A 21439-nucleotide genomic window follows, 5' to 3' on the forward strand; every position below is an offset into this window, starting at 1 on the left:
ACACCTTCTTCTCAGCAGAAGCTTGAAGGTTACTTTTGTTAAAATCTTGACTCTTTGCCAACAACAATAGGTATTCAATTTAGGATTAAAATAACATAACACATTCATCAACTATGCCTTCCTATTATATCTGTGTCCTTTCCTGCCTTAAACTTTGGGTCACGTCCTATTCAACTATGAATGCAAACACATTAACAATTTGAAAAAAATATTTTAAAACAGTCTATATATGGGTTTAATGTGGTCTGTTGCCTTTGGTACTAATATGTATTTCCCCTACCCAACCCTGACTTTTATCACTGATTCATGTATATAAAGCCTAACCAATTATCATGAGCTGCAGACCAAACAATGGAGCAAGAACATTTGTGGTGTTCAGAGTAAACATAGCAGTTCCTACAATAAGATGATGCTCTGATGACATGAAAATTCAGTGAGTGGGTGCTTGTAGAGAAAAAAAATCTTTTGAAACCAAAAATGTTTATGAATGTCAGCCAAACCCCTGAAAAATCATGAAATGCTCATTGCTCCCTTTTTTGCAGAAATAGACTGATCACTTTGACTTATATGCCTCCCATCAACTCACAATTTAAAGTCCCACTAGAGAAGCCTTTTTCATCTTCCTTACAAAATACCACTCAGTCTCCTGGTGATGTTTCCACATCAGATGCTATTTCAGTCTATTATTTACCCCCACTCTTAGGTAGAATCCCTTCTGAGCACCATATTTCACAATGCATCCTTCCTCCTCCAGGTCTGATCTAAGCCTAGCTAGAAAATCTCCTGCATGGTCGGTCCACTGTATGCTATTTGCATGAGACATGTTAACCCAAGTATACTGGTCTCACAAGACTATATTCCCAGCAAGCACTCACCAATTGTAGATATAGTCAGGATTTTTGCAGCATCCAAAAGAAGAACCTCAAGGAGAAATAAGCTCACTAGAATCCCAATCCAATGCTCAGCCATCTGTAAATCAAGTGGAGCACAGGTACAGGATGCTCAGCTTGAGAACTGTGTGCCACTAAGGGACCCTGTGAGCCTCTGTCACAAAGCACTGGCTGTGGCCTTGAAATGAGGTAAAAGGGGAGAACTTATTCTGGTCTTCTAAATGTCCTCTTGCTCTTTGCCTTGTCGCTGTGGTCTCTTTCCATTAAACACTGAACTTCTTAGCCAGAATCAATAGAGGATCAGGGGCTGAGTTAATATTTAACTTGTCCTTTAGCCACAATATCCTCTTTACTGCCTCTAAATAACTCTCTAAATTGTGAATGAAGGAACCCTGAGAAATGCTGTCAATGACAGCATCTTGAAGTGACATGTACCATGAACCATTTATAGGTCCATTCCCCAAGTTACAAGACTCTGCCTCCTCTGTCATTTCTCTATTTTTATCCTATTGCCATATCTGCAACCCATTTTGCCAGGTGCCAGTCTTAAAATCTCCAATAGTGTCAATGTAAGCTAATGATTCAGTAAAACACCTAAGATTATTGCCCAAGGCCTCCCCCTACTCACAAATTCATGAAAATGTGCTAATGGCCTAATTGCAGGACTTTACCTGAGAGACAAAGTATTAGCCTTTCTCATCTTCTTACTCCATGGCTTGCTGTTTGGCTGGGACACTGGACCCTGGTGTCATTCTCCGCTTCTCCTTTTGCTCCCCATCTTTCTTCCCTGATTTCTCCTCCTATGTCATCTCTTCCTGCCAGCCCTGCCTATTCTTTCTCCTGCCTAGCTATTGGCTGTTCAGATCTTAATAAAGAGCTCAATCTGGTGTTTAGACAGGCAAAGTACACAGCTTCACAGAGTTAAACAAATGCAACATAAAAGAATGCAACACATCTTTGCATCATTAAACAAATATTACACAGTATAAAATAATGTAACCCTTCTTCAACTAATATTCTACATCCCCCCGTTTTTGTATAAACAAAAATGAAAGGCTTTAACTTTAACATAGTAAATCTATATACAACAAAAACACTTAAAGTAAAAAATAACATTTACAGTATTCAGTTCATTTATTTGTATTTAACAATTTAGAGAAAATATTGCATTGTCTATCTTATTTTAGTGATTCTAAAGTTTTATACCAAATTTACTTTTTATCGTAACTAAGGAAAGTCATAACTATTTAGTGAAAACAATTAAAATTGAACCTGCAGTTCTGGGTGAACATCATAACACAGAATGGAAGTATTACACCATCTTCCCCAGGGCAAGCTCAGGACTGCTTCGCATTCTGCCACTTATCAGTCATCCCAAGAGAAAGGAGCACACTGCCTATGCAGTCATCTTCACATTCTATTTGAACACTAAACAGATTTAGTGACATTTCCCAGCCTCAAAGCAGAAAAAGAATCTGCTTCATTACTTTCAAAGCATGTAGAAGAACACAGCTTTGAATTCCGCTTTGCAACATGGTGTCTTGTGTCTACAAGTCGTTACCAGTGTCTGAGTTTAAGCATTGTATTCATATATAATCACGCTCCTTTCACAGTCATACAACTGAAGAGACAAAAAGGAGAAATAATGTGAGAAAGGGGGCTGTACTGTTCTTCACAACAAATCACCACCCAATCTATTGTTCCCATACTTCTCAAATGTGTTAATGTGATGGTTAATTTCATTGTTAACTTCATTAGATTCAAGGATACTCAGATAGCTGGGAAAGATTTATTTCTGGCCATGTGTGAGATTGCTTCCACATGGCAGTAGCTTTTGAATCAATGAAAAGAGTAAGGAAATTCCATCTTCATCCAAAGGGTCTCGGCACTGTCACATCTGCTGAGGCCTAGAAGTAAAAAAAAAAAAAATACAACAGAAAGGTAGATTCTCTCTTCCTCCCTTTTCTGTAGCAGAGATACACATCTTCACCTCACCTCCAATATCAGACCTCAGGACTGCGGAATTGGTTAGGTACATGAAGCACCTGTAGACTTGAGTACAGATACTCAGTACTCATATAAAGAAATAGGCAACTATAATCCCAGATCCAGGAAGGTAGAGATAGGTACATCCTGGGCTTGCTGGCCTAACAGTCTAGATTACTTGACAAGCTCCAGATCCAGTGAAAGACCTTGTCTCAAAAGTAGGGAGAGCAACAAACAGGAAGACACCTAATAATACCTTGTGTCAACCTCTGCCTTCCACATATATGTTTACATATGTATGTATGAAATGTCACACTCATATCTACACAGAAACACACATAGACCTCTCCCTTTCTCTCTCTCTGTCTGTCTGTCTCTGTCTGTCTCTGTCTCTGTCTCTCTCTGTCTCTCTGTCTCTCTGTCTCTCTCTGTCTATCTCTCTCTCACAACACACACACACACACACACACACACACACACACACACACACACTCACACACACCTTGACTAACATGCATAGTGTGTGAAAGTTCATGTCACATTTCCAGAGGAGAAAGGAGTTCATTAATATCACTGAGTTACAAAACCTGAGACCTGCAGCAGCAGCTTGCCTAAAATTATACTTGTGTAATAGTTGTACAATTGATAAGAGAGTTGTAGATGTAACCAACCATCTTATTAAATAAGAAACACAGAACCAATGTAAAAGAGAAAGCCGAGAGGTCAAAGCTCAGAGCTAAAATCTTACCCTTCCTCCTGCAGTGCTCCTAGCTTCCCAAAAGAGAGCTATTTCCTGTGTGTATGTCTTTAAATAATCTTTCTGTTCTGCCTTATAATTGGTTGTAAACCCAAACATATGGTGGTATTGTGTTCCCCAAAATATTGTGTACCTTAATACACTTATCTGGGGTCAGAGAACAGAAAAGCCACTAGTTAGGCAGTGATTGCACACGCCTTTAATCCTAGCATTCCAGAGGCAGAAATCCATCTGGGATCTCTGTGAGTTCAAGGCCACACTGGAAACAGCCAGGCATGGTGACTCATGCCTTTAATCCCAGAAAGTGAGGCTTTAATCCTAGGGAGTGATAGTAGAAAGCAGAAAGGTATATAAATCGTGAAGACCAGAAACTAGAAGCATTTGGCTGGTTAAGCATTTGGCTGGTTAAGCTTTCAGGCTTTGAAGCAGCACAGTACAGCTGGGATTCATTCTGGATGAGGACTCAGAGGCTTCTAGTCCGAGGAAACAGGACCAGCTGAGGATCCGGGTAGGTGAGATAGCTGTGGCTTGTTCTGTCTCTCTGACCTTCCAGTATTCACCCCAATAACTGGCCTCGGGTTTGATTTTATTAATAAGAACTTTTAAGATTCCTGCTACACAAACACATGACTGCCTCATCACTGCCTGTAAGTACAGCCCTCTAGGTCTTAAAGGCATATGTCTCCAATGCTAGCTGTATCCCTGAACACACAGAGATCTATGGGATTAAAGGCGTGCACCACCACCGCCATGCTCTTTCTATGGCTCTAATAGCTCTGACCCCCAGGCAACTTTATTTATTAACATACAATCAAACCCACATTTCAGTACAAATAGAATACCACCATAGAGAGTAACCAACTATGTTTTGATTTGGGACTAAGTACCACACCATGAGATGCAACACATACCTGACACTGCTAAAGTGCCCAAGAACCTGAGACTAGGTTGGCCATGGGTCTAGGGGAAAGCCCAATACTATTATTCTGTTAAAGGAACATACAGTAAAATGGCTCCTAATCATGTATACTGTACTCATAGGTCAGTGTCTTGCCCAACCCTCTCTAGCAAAGCTTCTTGTAGCAGAATGGGATAGGGACAAAAGACACATTCAGAAGCTGCTAAGGATGATATATTTGAACAAATTAGGTATTGTGTGTTTATAGAAGCGAGAAAAGACATTAGGCCTGGATCATTAGTAGGAATTAATAGTAATTTAGCAGTACTCACTTGCTGAAACCAATTCTGTGATATATGTGTATATGTATATGTATATGTATATATATATATATATATGTGTGTGTGTGTGTGTGTGTGTGTGTGTGTGTAGTAATACATAGAGTTATAGCTATAGTTATTTATATATAATGCCCTATATCCCTTTGATCCTACATTTCATGTTCTCCTCTGTGGTTTAAATGCTGGATTCTATTACTTCTGTCTTCAATGAGATTCTGAATATGATTGTCAAAGATGCTTACCAGTAACTCATACACTCATACAAACGCTTTAGTAGGCTAATGCCCCTGAATACTGAACAAGGTTTATAGGAAAGAAATGATAAAACAATTCCCTCTCCTTTTCTCTGTCTCTGTCTCTGTCTCTGTCTCTGTCTCTCTCTCTCTCTCTCTCTCTCTCTCTCTCTCTTTCTCTCTCTCTCTCTCTCTCTCTCTCTCTCTCGTTCTCACTCTCTCTCTCTTCCTCTTCTCTCACAAACACACACACACCATATACACAACTATCCTCCACTAGTTGATATTTTCTGTAAGAATATTCAGAAAAGGGAGAAGGTGACCTGGGCAGTCCAGACTTGGGTTCTCAGATCTCTTATTTCAGTGGGAAGATCATAAGACAAAAAAAGCCTACAAACCTGGGCCTTGGTCTTACCTCTCCAAACCCATCCCTGGTGATTATGAGTTTGAGCTCAAAGGCTCCATTATCTACTACCTATGATAATAGAGATGTAGACGAGATAGTAGACGGGAGAGACGAGAACACATGGTACAAGGATCTGCTCAGTACCTGGTGTAGGGCTTCATACTGCGTCATAAGAGCATCCCATGCCATAGCAGAACAAGCACATCAGTCCCAAGCCCCGTCCCCTTTTGGTAAAACTGTACTGTAACCATCAGAAAGGGCATCATATGCCAACCAGAACAAGCATGTCAACCCCAGGCCCTCTTCTCTTTTGGTAAAGCCACACTGTAGCCATCCTGGAGGGCCCACCCTGTGGACTTCTTTTAACTTTAATTATATCACAAACCTTCTACTGGAAAGTGTCGTTGACATATAAACTTTGGAATTGAGTTTCTAACATATGAATTTGGGAGAACACGTTAAAACCACAGCAGGAAAGTAAGTATGGACTGGTACAATGGCTTTCCTATAAGTCTTGACAAACAACAGACATTGGAGATTTGAGTCCCAGCAGGATTCTTTCTCCTCTACCATAGGTAACAATAGGTAAGAAATTCAAAGTGTATTTTTCTGCCACTTCCTCATGCAAAATCATACTTGACTTAGGGAAGACCAGATACAGGAATGCAGACTTCAGTCACTTTTCCCTCTGACACCAATGCTACCAGAGCTGATGTAGGAAGATACTTCTGGATATGACTTGATAAAGTCAGAGGGAAAATTACAGTCAAGCACGATACTCGAATGCTCACATTAACCATCATTTAGTCAATTTGTCAACACAAAGCCAGTATTAACTATGTCCTCTTTTCAATGTACCATGTTAGGACAGAAGCTAGGAGTGTGAGGGGTAACTCAGAGAATCAAGCTCTAGGATGGCATTCAAACTTAATTTGAACTCTGAGGACTCATATTAAATCATAAGAGAAGAAATAAATTTTGCAAGACCTTGAGGTTTGAGAGGAAGGTAGGAGAGAGTCGTATTTCTAATAAAGAAGGGCGAGACGTACTCAGAGCTCTAAGGTTTGAAAAACACATCCAGCCGCAGATTCCAAATATGATGTCATGATTTCACTGACGTCCCACCCCCTGTTAAAGTGTGTCTGACATTTGGTCACAACAGTATAAACTATCAGGTTTAACTCTGTTTACAAGAAGGTACTTCTAAGCCGGGCGGTGGTGGCGCACGCCTTTAATCCCAGCACTCGGGAGGCAGAGCCAGGCGGATCTCTGTGAGTTCTAGGCCAGCCTGGGCTACCAAGAGAGCTCCAGGAAAGGCGCAAAGCTATGCAGAGAAACCCTGTCTCGAAAAAAAAACAAAAAAAAAAAAAAAAGGTACTTCTTCCCAACTCTGTGACCACAGCGCCACCAGGTGTTGGCTCACCATATGTACAGTTCCCTTGTCAGAGGCACAGTCCATTCCTTCAACAAACCTCTGCCCAGTTTGCTAGTTTCAGGGAACAGGGCCAAAGACAGTCTTCAAAGCCCGGAATCTCCCTCTAGACCTGCTACTGAGCTACAGTTCATCCCAACAGGAATGCTATGTATATCGCTTCTCTTTGTATCTTCTTACTTAATGGCATTGAAATTCATTCTCTCTGGCTTATCCGATTTGACACATAGCTGTTACTTCAATAAGTGGATAGACTGTGTTTTCTTTTCTTTACTTATTTAAATTTTTTACACATAAGGAAATAAACTTATCATGTAAGTCATATCAAAAATGATTTCTCCAAACTCTTCAATTTTCTGTGAACTTTATTTTGTATTCTACCAAGAAAAATGAATTGATGGCATTCATATGTTGTCATTATCAGATAAATTGGTAGATATTACATGCTAGCAGAGGCTGTTCCTTCCTAACAGGAAGAGTAGAATGGAGTAGTCCAGGCATTCTGAACTCTAAAAGAGATTATAAGATAAGAAAAATAAAGGAGTAAGTAGAATTTGTCCAATATTTGGGGTTTTTATCTCAAATAATATGAGAAATTAGAGTCAGAGAATAGAAGTCACAGAGAGGATGAAACTGTCATAACACTGTCAATGGCAGAAAGGTGTGAAGAGAAGAAACAGTTGGGAAAGAAAGGATTGTACTAGAGCCAGGCAATCCAGGTAGTGGAGTCACCAGTCAGTTAGTGTATTGTATGAGTGTTAGGAAAGAGGCCGAAAACAGTGAGGACAACTGGAGGTCCCCCAGCAAGAAGAGGGAAAGAGGAGAATCCTGGGAGTACTTTGTGCTAGGGAAGGGGCAGGCATGTAAAAAGCCAGATTTCCAGCATCCTTCCCCAGGCCAACCCTAACATTAGGACTTCTTTTCCTTCCTGACCACACCCTGGGACCTGAGCAACAAGCCCAGCATTTTCTTCAACAGCCACAAGGTGCCCAGAGTGAGCCCCAACAGGAACAATAGGACATCCAGCAGGTTCTGCACATGCCATGGCTGTTGAAAGCCATGGGGCTTGAGATGTGCTCCTCCCCCTGTTTGTAGGATGTGGTCAATCCAGCCCACCAGACGCTGGGAAGGTGTCAGGGGATGAGAGCGCCTGATGGCCCTGGCAGCCATGGCTGCAGACTTGAACCTATGGGCAGACACAGAGAGAATGTGTTACCTATGTGCTGTGCCAGTAGTTGGGACTTTATAACATATACACATGCCCCCCCCACACACACACATTTTGTTTCTAGTACATTTCCATAGGTCAGCTTTAACAAAATTGTTAGCATACATTTTTGTTGACACTGTCTACCTGAGTCCCAACTAAAAGTTCAATTTAAAAAATGTTCAATGAAAAGATAAACAGAAAAACCTAATACAAGAAGGATCAAAATTAACCCTTGAAGAGAAACATTTTTAATGTCTGTAAGGATTTCACCTATTGTGCTGAAGGTATGCTCACATTAAATATATGTGAACCTATGTGACATGATGTCTGTCTGATTAAGTGATTGGGACATTGAAACCTGAGTATTTAGTCGTGTTTGATTATGAAATCACTGTGCTGGTTGGGCAAGGAATATGTGGGTCACCTCTTTTTGTCTCTGTTACTATTGCATTTGTGCTAGATTTGTAAAAAGTTCCATTATAACAGACCTGTCCTGAGCCCCAGGAACAGAGTAGAAACTGATACCACTGCTTCCTCATGGTACATGCTTCATATGTGCTAGTATGGAACAGACAAGAATGACACACATGGTGGAGATATTGCAAATCTTTCAAAGTGTTAAAAAGAAAGTAGTGTATGATGAGTGACCTCAAGGACAGAAAAAGTAATAGCCAAAAACATGTTCTCCTAAGGACAACGTTGGAGAGATGGTTCTGTGAGTTCAACAAAAAGACCCTGAAGAGAGAAGTTCAGCCCATTAAGGCCATGCAATTGTCCTTGTCGTAGTTTGAATGAGAATGGCTCCCATAGTCATATATATTTGAATGTTTACTTATCAGTTGGTGGACTGTTAAGGAAGAATTAAGAACTGTGACTTTATTGGAGGAGGTTTCTAACTGGCGGGGATCAAAAAGCCCTCACCAGGCCCATTCTTGCTCTTTCTGCCTCCTGCCTGCAGATCAAGATGTGAGCTCTCTTCTATTGCTCCAGTACCATCCTGCAGACACAGTCACCACCATGATGATCATGGACTAACCCTCTGAAACTGTAAGCAAGAACCAAATAAATGCTTTATCTTACATGTAGCCTTGGTCATAGTACCTTTTCACAGTAATACAATAGTAACTAAGATCATTAACTTCTGAGTCAATAGAAATTCTTTAGGTATTTGATGATTCAGGGAGATTGGCCACGTAAAGAACATGCCAATGATCTCTCCTGCTTCAACTGAAATTCTATTATAGGTACCCAAAATATGAAAGATCAAAAAAATAATGTGACCATAAGAAGTCATCGCACCACATCAGGTAGAAGCATATTCTCAGCTCCTCACCCAAAATTAGGATTATTAGCAAAGGAAAAGCAGGACTTTCACGTATCATACATGTATTATAACACATCTCACAAAATTCTGTTTCGTTGATAAACAGACTACACAGTCCAATTAATACTAAGCCTATATTCAGCCTAAGAGACCCCAACCCCATAGAGCTGCATACCTCTTGTCTTCTATGACTTCTTTTAGTGTACGTGCAAATGTCTCTGCCTTGAGTGTCTCTAGCTGAACAGAAACACCAATTTTCTTTGCTTCTATTACAACCATGTTTTTAGCCTGGTCTCCAAAAAAGGGAATCCCGACCATGGGTACTCCATGCTGGATGGCCTCCATTATGCTATTCATCCCCCCGTGAGTGACAAAAAGACGAATTCTAGGATAAGCTGTTGCAAAAGGGAAAGATCATCCAATCTGTCACTATCAACGTTTCAGATTCCAGGTAAAGCAGCAGACCCAAGAAATAACAATGTGCTGAGGAGAATGAATTTACTGATGTTGCTTTAGAGATTTGCAATGTTCCAGCATGTGATACCCAGCCTTCTCTCTGCAGAGAGATGCCTTACTTCATTCAAAATCTATCTAAGACCTAGAACCCAGGCACAGCTACAAGGACAGTGACAAGCCAGGCAAGTTTCTTTGTCCTTCTGCTCATCCTCATCTTCTCCACTGATGCTTTCTTCTTCACTTGTCTAACCTTGGCCTTCTCTTACTTTTTACGTCTGATCTCACATAAGTCTATATTATGGGTGTTATCGGCTCTGTTTTGAGAAGCTTACAGAAGGGGATCATAGACCAGAAACTTCTGCATTTACAGGTCTTGACTGTTGCTCCATATTGAAAGCTACCAAACATTTCTTATGATCATAAAGAAATCATCCCAAACTATACCTCACACAAAAATCTACCCATTTTTCCTAGAAAGCAAGTCTTAGTCCTATTGTATAACCTATGATTTTACTGAACAGAGACCTATGTGAAAAATTTCCCAGCGTCTTTGGAGTCAGTCTTAGGTACAAACCTCTGATTCAGCCACTGAGTATAGAAAATATAGGTATCCATAAAATCACATAGAAACAAAAAATTTGAAGGGAAGTGTCTCTAGGGAATTCTGTTGCTATAGAAATCAGTGTCTTCATATTGTATTGTGGGCTTACATTGGTTGGTACTGAAATATCTCTCTATGTTCTCAACCCCACAATATCCATGTTGTAAGTGTCTGAGTTTTCAGCCCCTTTCTAACAACCAAGATGTGTCTTCATGCTTACACCTATATGTGTGTGTGTTTAAAAATACCAAGGATTTCTCACATCACTGTGAGAATAGCAGCAACAAATGGTGGCAACTGCCCAAGGAGTAGTTATAGATCACATATTGGTCAAGATTGTGTTGTTGTGATCAATGATAAATACTCTTAAGTCAAGACTACATATCTATTTAGGGAATTGTGATCTGTCTGTGTTGAAAAGGATGAGGAAGTTGTTGCTATGACAAGTCTAGAGCACAGACTGATTCTCCCAAGTACTCTAGCTCCTTCTACCTGCCTGCTGGACATATATCTTCACCTATCAGCAGCCTTTTCTTCTGCAACTGCAAGTGCTCAGACATCAGTTATCTATTAAGTCTCAAAGCATATTAATGGAAATAAAGTAAGAAGTCTAGGAAGTTCTTACCCAGAAGGTCAGTCTGTGGAAGCCAATCCATGATTTTGACATTTGGAGCCATTCTGACATCTTTAGGCCAATGAGCATCCTTACATGTCCACAGCACTCCTTGAGAGAGGCGAGCAAAGGCACTGTTCATCTCTGTAATAAGTTCTTTGGTCTGATACATTGTTGCTGTGGAGCCCAGTGCCACAAGGACAAAACCCGATTCTCCAAACTTAATGATAAAATCTTCCAAGTCCTATAATAAACATAAAGAAATTTGAAAAAAAATGGTTTGTTATAGCAGTTATGACATGAAACAAGACAAGTTGTTAAATAAACCCATGCTTTGGTTGTTTGTGTTCTATATGATAAAACTACTTTCATCGTCCCTGTATGGCTGTGTCTGGGGTAGTTACTGCATTGAATAGAAGTAACTTTGTGTGGTTGATATATTGTGCACCCCAATAAACTTATCTGGGGGTCAGAGAACAGAACAGCCACTATATTAAATATAGGTTTAGGCAGTTGTAGCACATTCTTTTAATCCTAGCATTCTGGAGGCAGAGATTCATCTGGATCTGTGTGAGTTCAAAGCCACACTGGAAACAGCCAGGCTTAGTGACACATGTCCTTAATCCCGGGAAGTGATAGCAGGAAGCAAAAAGGTATATAACGCATGAGGACCAGGAACTAGAGCATTTTTAAGCTTTTAGCTCTTAGTAGCAGTTCACCTGAGATCCATTTTGATGAGGACTCAGAGGCTTTCAGTCTGAGTAAACAAGATGAGCCGAGGAATTTAAAGATGAGGTTTGATGAATTGTTCTGTTTCTCTGATCATTCAGTGATCACCCTAATACCCGGCTCCAGATTTGTGTTTATCAATAAGACCTTTTAAAATTCGTGCTACACCTTTCAGCTCTTATAGATTACTCTTTCAAGCAAATACATACACGAGATATTATTTGAATAACTGATTTCTACTGCTTAAAATGTAATCTTCAGAGTTTACAATTGCTAAGGGCATTCTTTTCTTTAATAATTTGAGATCCTTCCTAACTATTTTTGACATCCTTTGTATTATTTTATGTTCATGCTGGAAATTCAGTAAACAAAATTCCTTCAATTGCTGTGTGGTATAATGTCTTCTCCTCTGATGTTGTTTTCTATCTTTGCTTACAGAGTAATTATAGATTCATAGAATGGCTGGAGAAGTATTCTTTCCTGTGGAAGTGCCACAAATATTTATAGAGGAACTGGCATTAATTCTTAAGTGTTTCACTTAATTCACCAGTTAATCCATGTTCTATCAGACTTCCTTAATGAAAGATTTATTATTGGTCAGTCTAATTTATTCCCATAACTTTAAGAATTTCTATTTTTTCTTGAGTCTGTTATGTTAACACACATGCATAGGAATATGTCCACTCATGTAGATCACCTAATTTGATGATATATCATGTTTGTATAATTCCCTTATAATCTTTATTGTTTTAAATAATAGTGGATAATTTTTTTATTTAGAACTTATCTTGTTGTTCTTTCTTATTTATATTCTCAATGACTCTAATGCTTTTCAGCATACTACTCTTTTGATTTTATTGATTCTAATGTTTTCTATTCATTGTTTCAAGCATCTACACTTTGATTATTTTAAGCCCCTTCTTTCTGCTAGTGTCCTGTTTAGTCATCTCATCATTATTTGTGCCTTATAATATAGGGTTAGATAATCAATTTCAAATACCTTGTCTGTACTAATAGAGAAAATAATAGCTATGAATTATATCCTATGTCTTGTTTTTATTGCACTCCATTTTTCCATTGTGTTTTGTCTCCTTTCCCTTTATATATAATATTTTCAAATGTTCCTCTTGATTTTTCCCTTTGATTTTACATATTGTTGTTTTCTACTCATCCCACTGTGGTAAGAGATGTTTACATTAATCTGAGAATTTGCAAATCGTGGGGTTGTTTTGGGGGGTGGGAAGGGTAATACATGAACCAAGGAATTTGTTTTGCGCATTAGAGAAGATTTTGTGCTCTGCTATTGTTGGAATGAACACTCGGAACTGGAGAGATAGTTCAGCAGCTGAGAGAATTGGCTGTCCTTCCAGAGGACCACAGTTCAGTTCCCACAGAGCAACCACAAATCTCTGTAATTCTAGCTCTAAGAGATCCAGTAACCTCTTCTGGCCTCTTCTGGGCACTTGCACAAATGTGATGCACACACATACCTGCAGGGCAAGCACTCACGCACAAAAAATCACTTACAAATACATTTTAAGCATGATCTATATATTTCTAATAATTCTATTGGGTCTATAGTATTATTCAAGGTGATAATTTTTCTGGATAGTTGTCTAATTCTAAAACTGTAGAGTTGAGTCTTAAGTTATTATTTATTTCTTCTTTAAATTCCTTACATTTTCTTCATATTCTTATTTTCATATTTTGTGCATAGATGACATATTTCTCTGTAAGTTAACTATTTCACATTTGAAGTAATATTTTTATAGTTGCAATGTTTGATAGACACAAAGTTTCAATATATATAGTCTTTAAACTTCTTTGAGAGTTTTGATATAAAGTCTGATTTTCCTTATGTTGGCAGCCATCACAGCCACAAAAATTCAATTGGAAATATCAATAATAACTAAAGGAGTTATTCTACCACAGCCAGGAATAGAGAGAGACAAAAGAAACTCACATTTTGTACCATCTAACCAAGTATTCAAACTTAGCATGGGGTATTCTAACATTGTACTTTCACAAACCTAAAAATGTAGACTCAGAATTCTTCTGTTGCCTTAGAGTACTTCCTTCCTTCCAGGACATCTTTACAAAGTGACAATTTTCTTCTATGGTGATTTGAAATAAAATGGCCCCCAAAGGGAGTGGCTCCATTAATAGGTATGGCCTTGTAGGAGTGAGTGTGGCATTTGTTGAAGAAAGTGAGTCACTGTGGGGGTAGGCTTTGAGGTATCCTATACTCAACTATGCCTGATGTCACAGTTCACTTCCTGCTGCCTATGGATGAAGTTGTAGAACTCTGAGCTCCCTCTCCAATATCATTTGTTCCTACATGGCACCATGTTTCCCACCATGATAATAATGGATTAAGCTTCTGAAACTGTAAGACACCCAAATTTTAAATGTTTTTCTGTATCAGTGTTGCTGTGGTCATAGAGTCTCCTTACAGCAATAGAAACCTTAACTAAGACACCATCTAAGCACTGCAGGCCTCCAAATAAAAGATAAACTGAGGGATAAGTTATCACTCACTGGAGGTATTGGTCTAACAGGTTTGTCAGTTAAGCCTCCCACATAGATGATGTTGGGAAACATGGGATGAGCAAAATCCAAGGCAAAGTCGGAGCTGACAAACCACAACTCTGCTTTCCTTGGGAGTTCAGACAAAACTGGCCGAGAGCCTTCTGCAAAATGCTCCTGGATGATGCCGTCATATTGAGAAAGTATTTCTCTTTGCTTCATGGATGAATCAAGGAACATCAGGAAGTACTTCACTCTGGCCCAGAAGTCCATTTGGTCAGTTAAACTGGAACCAAATCCTGGGACAAAAGACAAAGGGTTTGGTACCCCGTAGTCTATAATGCTAAATAGCACGGGAAGGAAGGCCACAAATTGTTTCCCAAGTTTCTCAGCAATCAAGAAAACACAAGGATCTGTTGCATCTAAAAAGAGTAAGTCAAATTTCTTCTTTCTTAAGGAGTCCATGATGTCCTTTCTGCTTAATAAGTGACTGCATAAGTCCACAAAATATTCAAAGATCTTTATATTGGTGTGATGGTTAGACCTATAAAAAAAATAACAACAAATATTTTGAAGAGCTTCTTAATACTATTTGGAAAACTATTACATTCAAAGTAAGTATTTCACAGCTAGACAAATGCAAGCCTATAATCCAACACTCTGGAAATGGAGACAGAAGTACCAAAAGTTCAAAGCTTGTCATAGACTTATGACTTTGAGTCTTGCAGGCTGAGCTAAATAAAACCCTAACACACTTAGAATAAATTATTTTTAATATATTTCATGAGAAGAGGCTCTGTGGCTTGAATTTTTTCCCTCCTGTTTAACACTATACAAATTATAGTGTTACTTAATATGTAAAACACATTGCTTTTCATAAAATAAAATATTCTTAATTAAAAATAAATAGGCCCATACAAATTCATTTTCTATTCCTCTCCTTACTACAGGGAGATATTTATTTTCTTCCTAATGATATTTGCTTATCAGAGTTGGGGAGGATATTCCAGGTAATAATGCTGCACCACATTTCCATGTGAATTACAGCTGTTGTTCAAAATCTTCAGCTTTAGTTATTCTGCTATAGATATAGCTCTGCTTCCCAAACTATTTCTTCTTGAATCACATTTCCTTTAAGGATCTATTCCTGTCCATCATAGGTGTTGGTTTATTTTCTTCTGCCTTAGAAGCCATCAAGGATTATAGTAGATCTCAAAGAAGTAGAAGCCATCAATGATATAGATCTCAAAGAAGCAGTCTCCATGGGCTGGTGTATAATGCTGTTTACTTCACATTATATAATGATTTGTTGTTGTTGTTGAGAATCTTGCTCTCTTAACCAATCTGTGTAAGTTGCATGATTACAGCTTTTTATAGTCATCAATGTTAAAGTCATTTTCCGTGGAGACCCAGAGAGGTTTCCTACTGAGATCTGAGCTTCCTCTTCCCAGCAGTGCTACATAAGGGAATGACTGGACCATGGGCATGGTTAATAGATGTTTGGAAGGGTCTGCACTTGCTTGTGCAGTGTGCTTTGATGGCAATGGAGAGATCTTTTGCCCTGCCCCTTTTTTACAAAAAGCCCTTAGGAAGAGTCAGAAAGGGCCATTCGATTTTGATCCAGGTATTTCAGAAGCTATCCTGTGTTTCTGTCTTTCTCCTCTCTGCTGTCTTTTTGTCTAAAATGTTTCTTATTCCTCTCTCCTCCTCATAGGAACCTTTTAAAAGGTGGGAGCTGGCCTCCCACAGATGGTGCCTAAACAGGGACTTGGGTGGGGAGGTAGTGAGAGTAGAAAAACCCCATGGAAGCAGTCAGACATGTCCAGTTTTATATTAAGGTTAAGGTGGTGGACTGGAAAGAGATGATCATAGCTTGCCTGTCGGGAGGCAATTAAAATGCTAATGCTACTTGTCAGTCTGCTTTGAGACCCTTTAAAAATTAAAGCTCATGGCAAGGCAGAACTGTCAAACACCAGGAAGTTGCTTTGGGTGTAGAAAAAGCTTAAGGGCACATAATGAACCTGGGTTTTGCCTGAGATGCAAGTGAGGGAAACATTGGGCTAATAAAAGTCTATCAAGAACAAGACATAGTAGAAAGAGCTCCTGGCAGTCTTAAGATGCAGCTTCAAAAAATAAAGAGGAAGGTATTGTACCCTCAGTCACCAAATGAAGCTTGATGACTGCCTGAGCACTTGGTGCACTGTGTGGAACAGAGGAATGTCAGCTCTTATGACACCTTAGCTGCTGATGCTCCTCCAGAGGAGTTGGAGTGAGAGCAGCTGAACCAATGTTCCTGACATTGATGTTCCATCCTGCAGTCTGGGGAAAGCAGGAGACTAATCCTCCCCTGTAGCTAGAGTTTTCCTGCCTTGCCCACAGTCAGGACAAATCTTTGTCACCCACCAGTCCCATAGCCGCTCAGACCCAACCAAGTAAACACAGAGACTTATATTGCTTACAAACTGTATGGCCGTGGCAGGCTTCTTGCTAACTGTTCTTATAGCTTAAATTAACCCATTTCTATAAATCTATACCTTGCCACATGGCTGGTGGCTTACCGGCGTCTTTACATGCTGCTTGTCCTGGTGGTGGCTGCAGTGTCTCTCCTCAGCCTTCCACTTCCCAGAACTCTCCTCTCTCCTTGTCCCACCTACTTCCTGCCTGGCCACTGGCCAGTCTTTTATTTATTGACCAATCAGAGCAATTTGACATACAGACCATACCACAGCACTTCCCCTTTTCTTTTTTTTTAAAAAGGAAGGTTTTAACTTTTACACATCTCCAAAGCCAGCTTGGTATATTTAGGAATTTGGGCGTAGCTTCTCTTACTACTTCCTGCTGGAGGGGGGCGCTGTATCTTATGGGGATACAAAGAAAATTTTAGGATCATGGAGTAGTCCATGAGGCTGTATCATCTGAGCCAGTTGCCTTGAAACGATTCTGGATGTTGAATCATCTGGGCCATGGTGTCATCAGAGACCTTTCAGGTGGTCTTGGCTGGCCAAACCTGATGTATCTTAATCTGAAACAAATCCATAGCCTCTGGCTTTCTGTGGAAACAAAAGCAGAACCTCTTTTCCAAAGTAACATATCCTTATATCCAAATTTTGAAGTCAAGGTACCTTTAAAATATACATTTTGGCATAACTCAACAGCTTTTGCAATAAAATGTTTTTCTTCAGTTACAAATATCAAAGAGAACATAATCCAGATTCTCTGTGTGGTAGCCATCTTTATGTGGCTTATGCTTTATATTACCTTGAGCCTATTGCTTTAAACAGCAGCCTTCTAAGGCTGAAAAGGCGTTGTGGCTGCTGGCTTCTCCCACTTCAGCTTCCCAACATGATGGTGGTATGTTTTCCAACAGCTCTGGGAGCCATCAACTCTCAGAAATAGTGGGTCTATGCTTATATCAAGGCAGCGTGTAGCCCAGAAACCTCTTTTTGTTTTGTACTAGCAAAGGCTAAATCCACCAAGCAGCTTAATGTGCCACTTGCAGAGGCCTCATTCCCGCCACACTGCAGGTCGAGCGCAAACACCAGGAACCCGCCATAGTAGCTATTAGCTCAAACACTCACGCTGCTGCTAACTTGAAAGAGACAACTAGGAACTGTTTTTAGCTCCGTTTTAGAATCTTTTTACTCAGGTTTTAGGTGGAAACTCTTGCCCCACGTTGGGTGCTATTTGTAGCTAGAGTTTTCCTGCCTTGCCCACAGTCAGGACAAATCTTTGTCACCTGCCAGTCCCCCAGTTGCTCAGACCCAGCCAAGTAAACACAGAGACTTATATTGCTCACAAACTGTATGGCCGTGGCAGGCTTCTTGCTAACTGTTCTTATAGCTTAAATTAATCCATTTCCATAAATCTATACCTTGCCATGTGGCTGGTGGCTTACCGGCATCTTTACATGCTGCTTATCCTGGTGGTGGCTGCAGTGTCTCTCCTCAACCTTCTGCTTCCCAGAACTCTCCTCTCTCCTTGTCCCACCTACTTCCTGCCTGGCCACTGGCCAATCAGTGTTTTATTTATTGACCAATCAGAGCAATTTGACATACAGACCATCCCACAGCACTCCCCCCTCCCACTGCTGAGAGGAAGTTTGGAACAAAGGTTTTGTCACTATTTGGTGTTCAAGTACTGAGAATGTAAAAGCTGGAATGAAATAGAGCCCAGAGCCACACTACTTCTGATTGCCAGCTGTAAAACAATGAGAGGATCCTTGAAGAAACAGTTTCTGAGTCTTACTAGCTGAAAAAAAATGTAGCTCAGTATGCTAATTCCACCTTCACTGTAGGGAGAGCTAATTGAAATTGCTTCTGTAGCTGGGAGTGAAGTTTCAGCAACATTTGTTTGAACTTAGTTGAATTCTTGCATTCAGGAGAATTGCAATGAAATTAGATAAAAGGACCACTACCACCACTACCAGTGACTATCCACTGCTGGGCACATTTTCACTGGTTCTGGAATGGCTAGGAAGGTCCAGTGGAAAGTTGTCTCAGGCGGAGTGGCATTGTACTGAGTGTTACAGCATTCACCAAATCCTGGGGTCAAGGGAATGGATACAAAGACTCTAGAGTTGCTAATGAATTAGGCTCTGGTTTCAAACTTTCAGGAGAACTTTAAGTCTATTATTAGGACTGACTTTTCTGAGATTTTGCAAACCTCAGAAATGAAACAATTTTGAGTTCACTATGGTAACTAATCATGATTCATGTACCCTCTGTCTTATTGGAAGAAAATGTAATGGTTCTATTAAGACATCTCTTTTAGATGTTTGCTAAAGTTTGCAAAGTAGTCCTGTAGAGAATTTGCTTTTGAATGTAAGTTTGAATTGTAAATATGTATAGTAATATTCATGCTAGTTGTAAATATGTATAGTAATATTCAGACTAGTAAAATTCAGACGAGAATGTATAGAATATTCACACTAGTTAACCTGGTGATATTAATGAACCATGATTTGGTGAAGCTAAGTGAGTCTCCAAGTTTGATGCAGTTTCATCAGTAGTTTATTGATTTGTTTAATGCATTTGAATCAAGAGATTATTAATGTATAAAAAGGGCTTGGAAAAGTTAAGGCTGTTATAAACATCTTAGACCAATTCAAAAAGGATATTCCTCTTAGTCATCCTCTACTCCTTTACTGGGGGTGGGGGCGTGGCAGCCCTAGGAATTGCTGTGGTTTTTTCAACTATTTGCAAGCTCTTAGAGACCTGATTTAAAGCTGAGTTAAGTTCTGTACTTCCCCCGTGCCAGAGGCTGGTAGTCATGGACAGGTAACATTCTTCTTGCTAGCTTCCAACCTAAGACAGGGTAGTATGCTTGATGGAAAGTGTATCTCAAGGAAGGGTAAGGCTGACTAGAGAAGAAAGACCTAAGTCTATCTGAGGAGTCCGAGGGACCCTCTAAAATATTAAGAAGGGAGAGTTTTGGAGACCCACAGAAGTTTCCTAGTGGGATCTGAGCTTGCTCTAGCCAGCAGGGATGCATAAGGGAATGATCAGACCATGGACATGGTTACCAGGTGTTTGGAAGCTTCTCACTTAACTGTGATGTGTGCTTTAATGGCAAGGAGGAGGTCTTCTGCCCAGCCCCTTGGCATTGTTATAAAAAGCCTTTTTGAAGAGGCAGAAGGGGCTGCTGGATTTTGATCCAGGTCCTCCCAAAGCTATCCGGTGTTTCTGTCTTTCTCCTCTTTGATATCTTTCTATCTAAAATGTTTTTTTATTCCTCTCTTCTCCTCATTGGATCCCTTTAAAAGGTTGGAACTGGCCTCCCACAATTTCTTTTAATTCTGCGTATCTTTGCATTAATGATTTATCCCACAAAGGAACTTTCCAATGATAATATTGGAATAACAAGATCATGTTTCAAGTTGCTGCCTAGCAACTAAGCAGTTAGAAAAATAAAATATAAAGCCCACACATTTTTTCTCTTATATATGAAACCTAAACATAAGTGTGTGTGTGTGTGTGTGTGTGCGCGCGCGCGCGCGTGCATGCGTGCGTGCATGAGTGCGTGTGTGTGTGTGTGTGTGTGTGTGTGTGTGTGTGTGTGTGTGTGCCTTTTTAGGTGATGAAATTAGAAAGGAGGCAATGAGAGTACATAACAAAGTCATCAAAAGAGATACATGTATCATGGAATAGTGCTATGGAGGAAGGAGGGAACCAAGAACAAAAGATACTGGCATTTATGTTTTCTAAAAAGTCAATAGCAAAGCCTATTACTTTATATACAAACTTAACTTTCTAATGGGACAGATAAATGTGATTGGAAGCTTATTGTTAGAATTTACAACTTGTACTGATCAAACTGACACTGAAGACTGTCTTCAACTTTAGTCATTGTACTGATGACTCTTGCCTACAGCACTTTTCCCGGGAATTTTCCACATCAATGCTTTGCAGATAAGCAATATGGTGGGTGAACCATATCATCCTATGTGAAAAGATCCACAAGATGGAGCCCACAGGCTGGCTTACTTTTGCTCACTTTTAAACTCCACTTCAAGTTAAAAGAGCTGTGGTTTGTCTGTTGTGGGAATTCACACTGCTAATGACCTTGGGATATCTGGCCCGATAGAGGCATTTTTTTCTGGTTATGTGACTGTTTAAAACTGAGGAGGGAGTGTGTACTTTCTCTCTCTTTGTGTGGCCAGAGACTAGAGGGCTGTTCATCCATGGGCAAAACAGAAGGATTCTGCAACTGGATCTACCTTATCCTGTATATGTGCATCTGTTTTCCCTTAGCATCCATGAATAAATTGACATATATTCATATATATACCCTTTTAGCTCTCTGATCATTTGTCTTCAAAGGTTCATCTGTCAGAGAGTTGGTGCCCAATATGGCTGTGTAGATATAGTGGGATCTTTAGGAAGACATCTTTGTAGAAGGTTATTAGAAATCCTTACCCTATAGATGGTACAAATAGTCCTTTGAGTTAACTTCTATGGGAGACATAAACCTGTTCTTTCTCTTCTCTTGACTTTTCAAGTCACACATTCTTAAGCCATTATGTTGCCATTGTCATGATG

At 39.8% G+C, this 21439-nt stretch overlaps 2 protein-coding genes across 2 annotated transcripts in view; both read right to left on the reverse strand.

Annotated features, from left to right (window-relative positions):
• Positions 1–1956, reverse strand: part of LOC143268651 (UDP-glucuronosyltransferase 3A2-like) — a 38901-nt gene extending 36945 nt beyond the window's left edge. The window contains exon 1 of the mRNA XM_076551784.1: positions 876–1956. Within this exon, the coding sequence (XP_076407899.1) occupies positions 876–969 (94 nt within the window). The 5' untranslated portion in view covers positions 970–1956. The remainder of the gene's footprint in view (positions 1–875) is intronic.
• Positions 1957–7813: 5857 nt separating this feature from the next.
• Positions 7814–21439, reverse strand: part of LOC143266846 (UDP-glucuronosyltransferase 3A1-like) — a 43507-nt gene continuing 29881 nt past the window's right edge. The window contains exons 4-7 of the mRNA XM_076551785.1: positions 14415–14946; positions 11160–11391; positions 9653–9872; positions 7814–8129 (exon numbers count right to left, since the gene is read on the reverse strand). Of these exons, the coding sequence (XP_076407900.1) occupies positions 7853–8129; positions 9653–9872; positions 11160–11391; positions 14415–14946 (1261 nt within the window). The 3' untranslated portion in view covers positions 7814–7852. The remainder of the gene's footprint in view (positions 8130–9652; positions 9873–11159; positions 11392–14414; positions 14947–21439) is intronic.

Source organism: Peromyscus maniculatus, chromosome 15, assembly GCF_049852395.1.
Source record: "Peromyscus maniculatus bairdii isolate BWxNUB_F1_BW_parent chromosome 15, HU_Pman_BW_mat_3.1, whole genome shotgun sequence".
NCBI classification, from domain to species: Eukaryota; Metazoa; Chordata; class Mammalia; order Rodentia; family Cricetidae; genus Peromyscus; species Peromyscus maniculatus.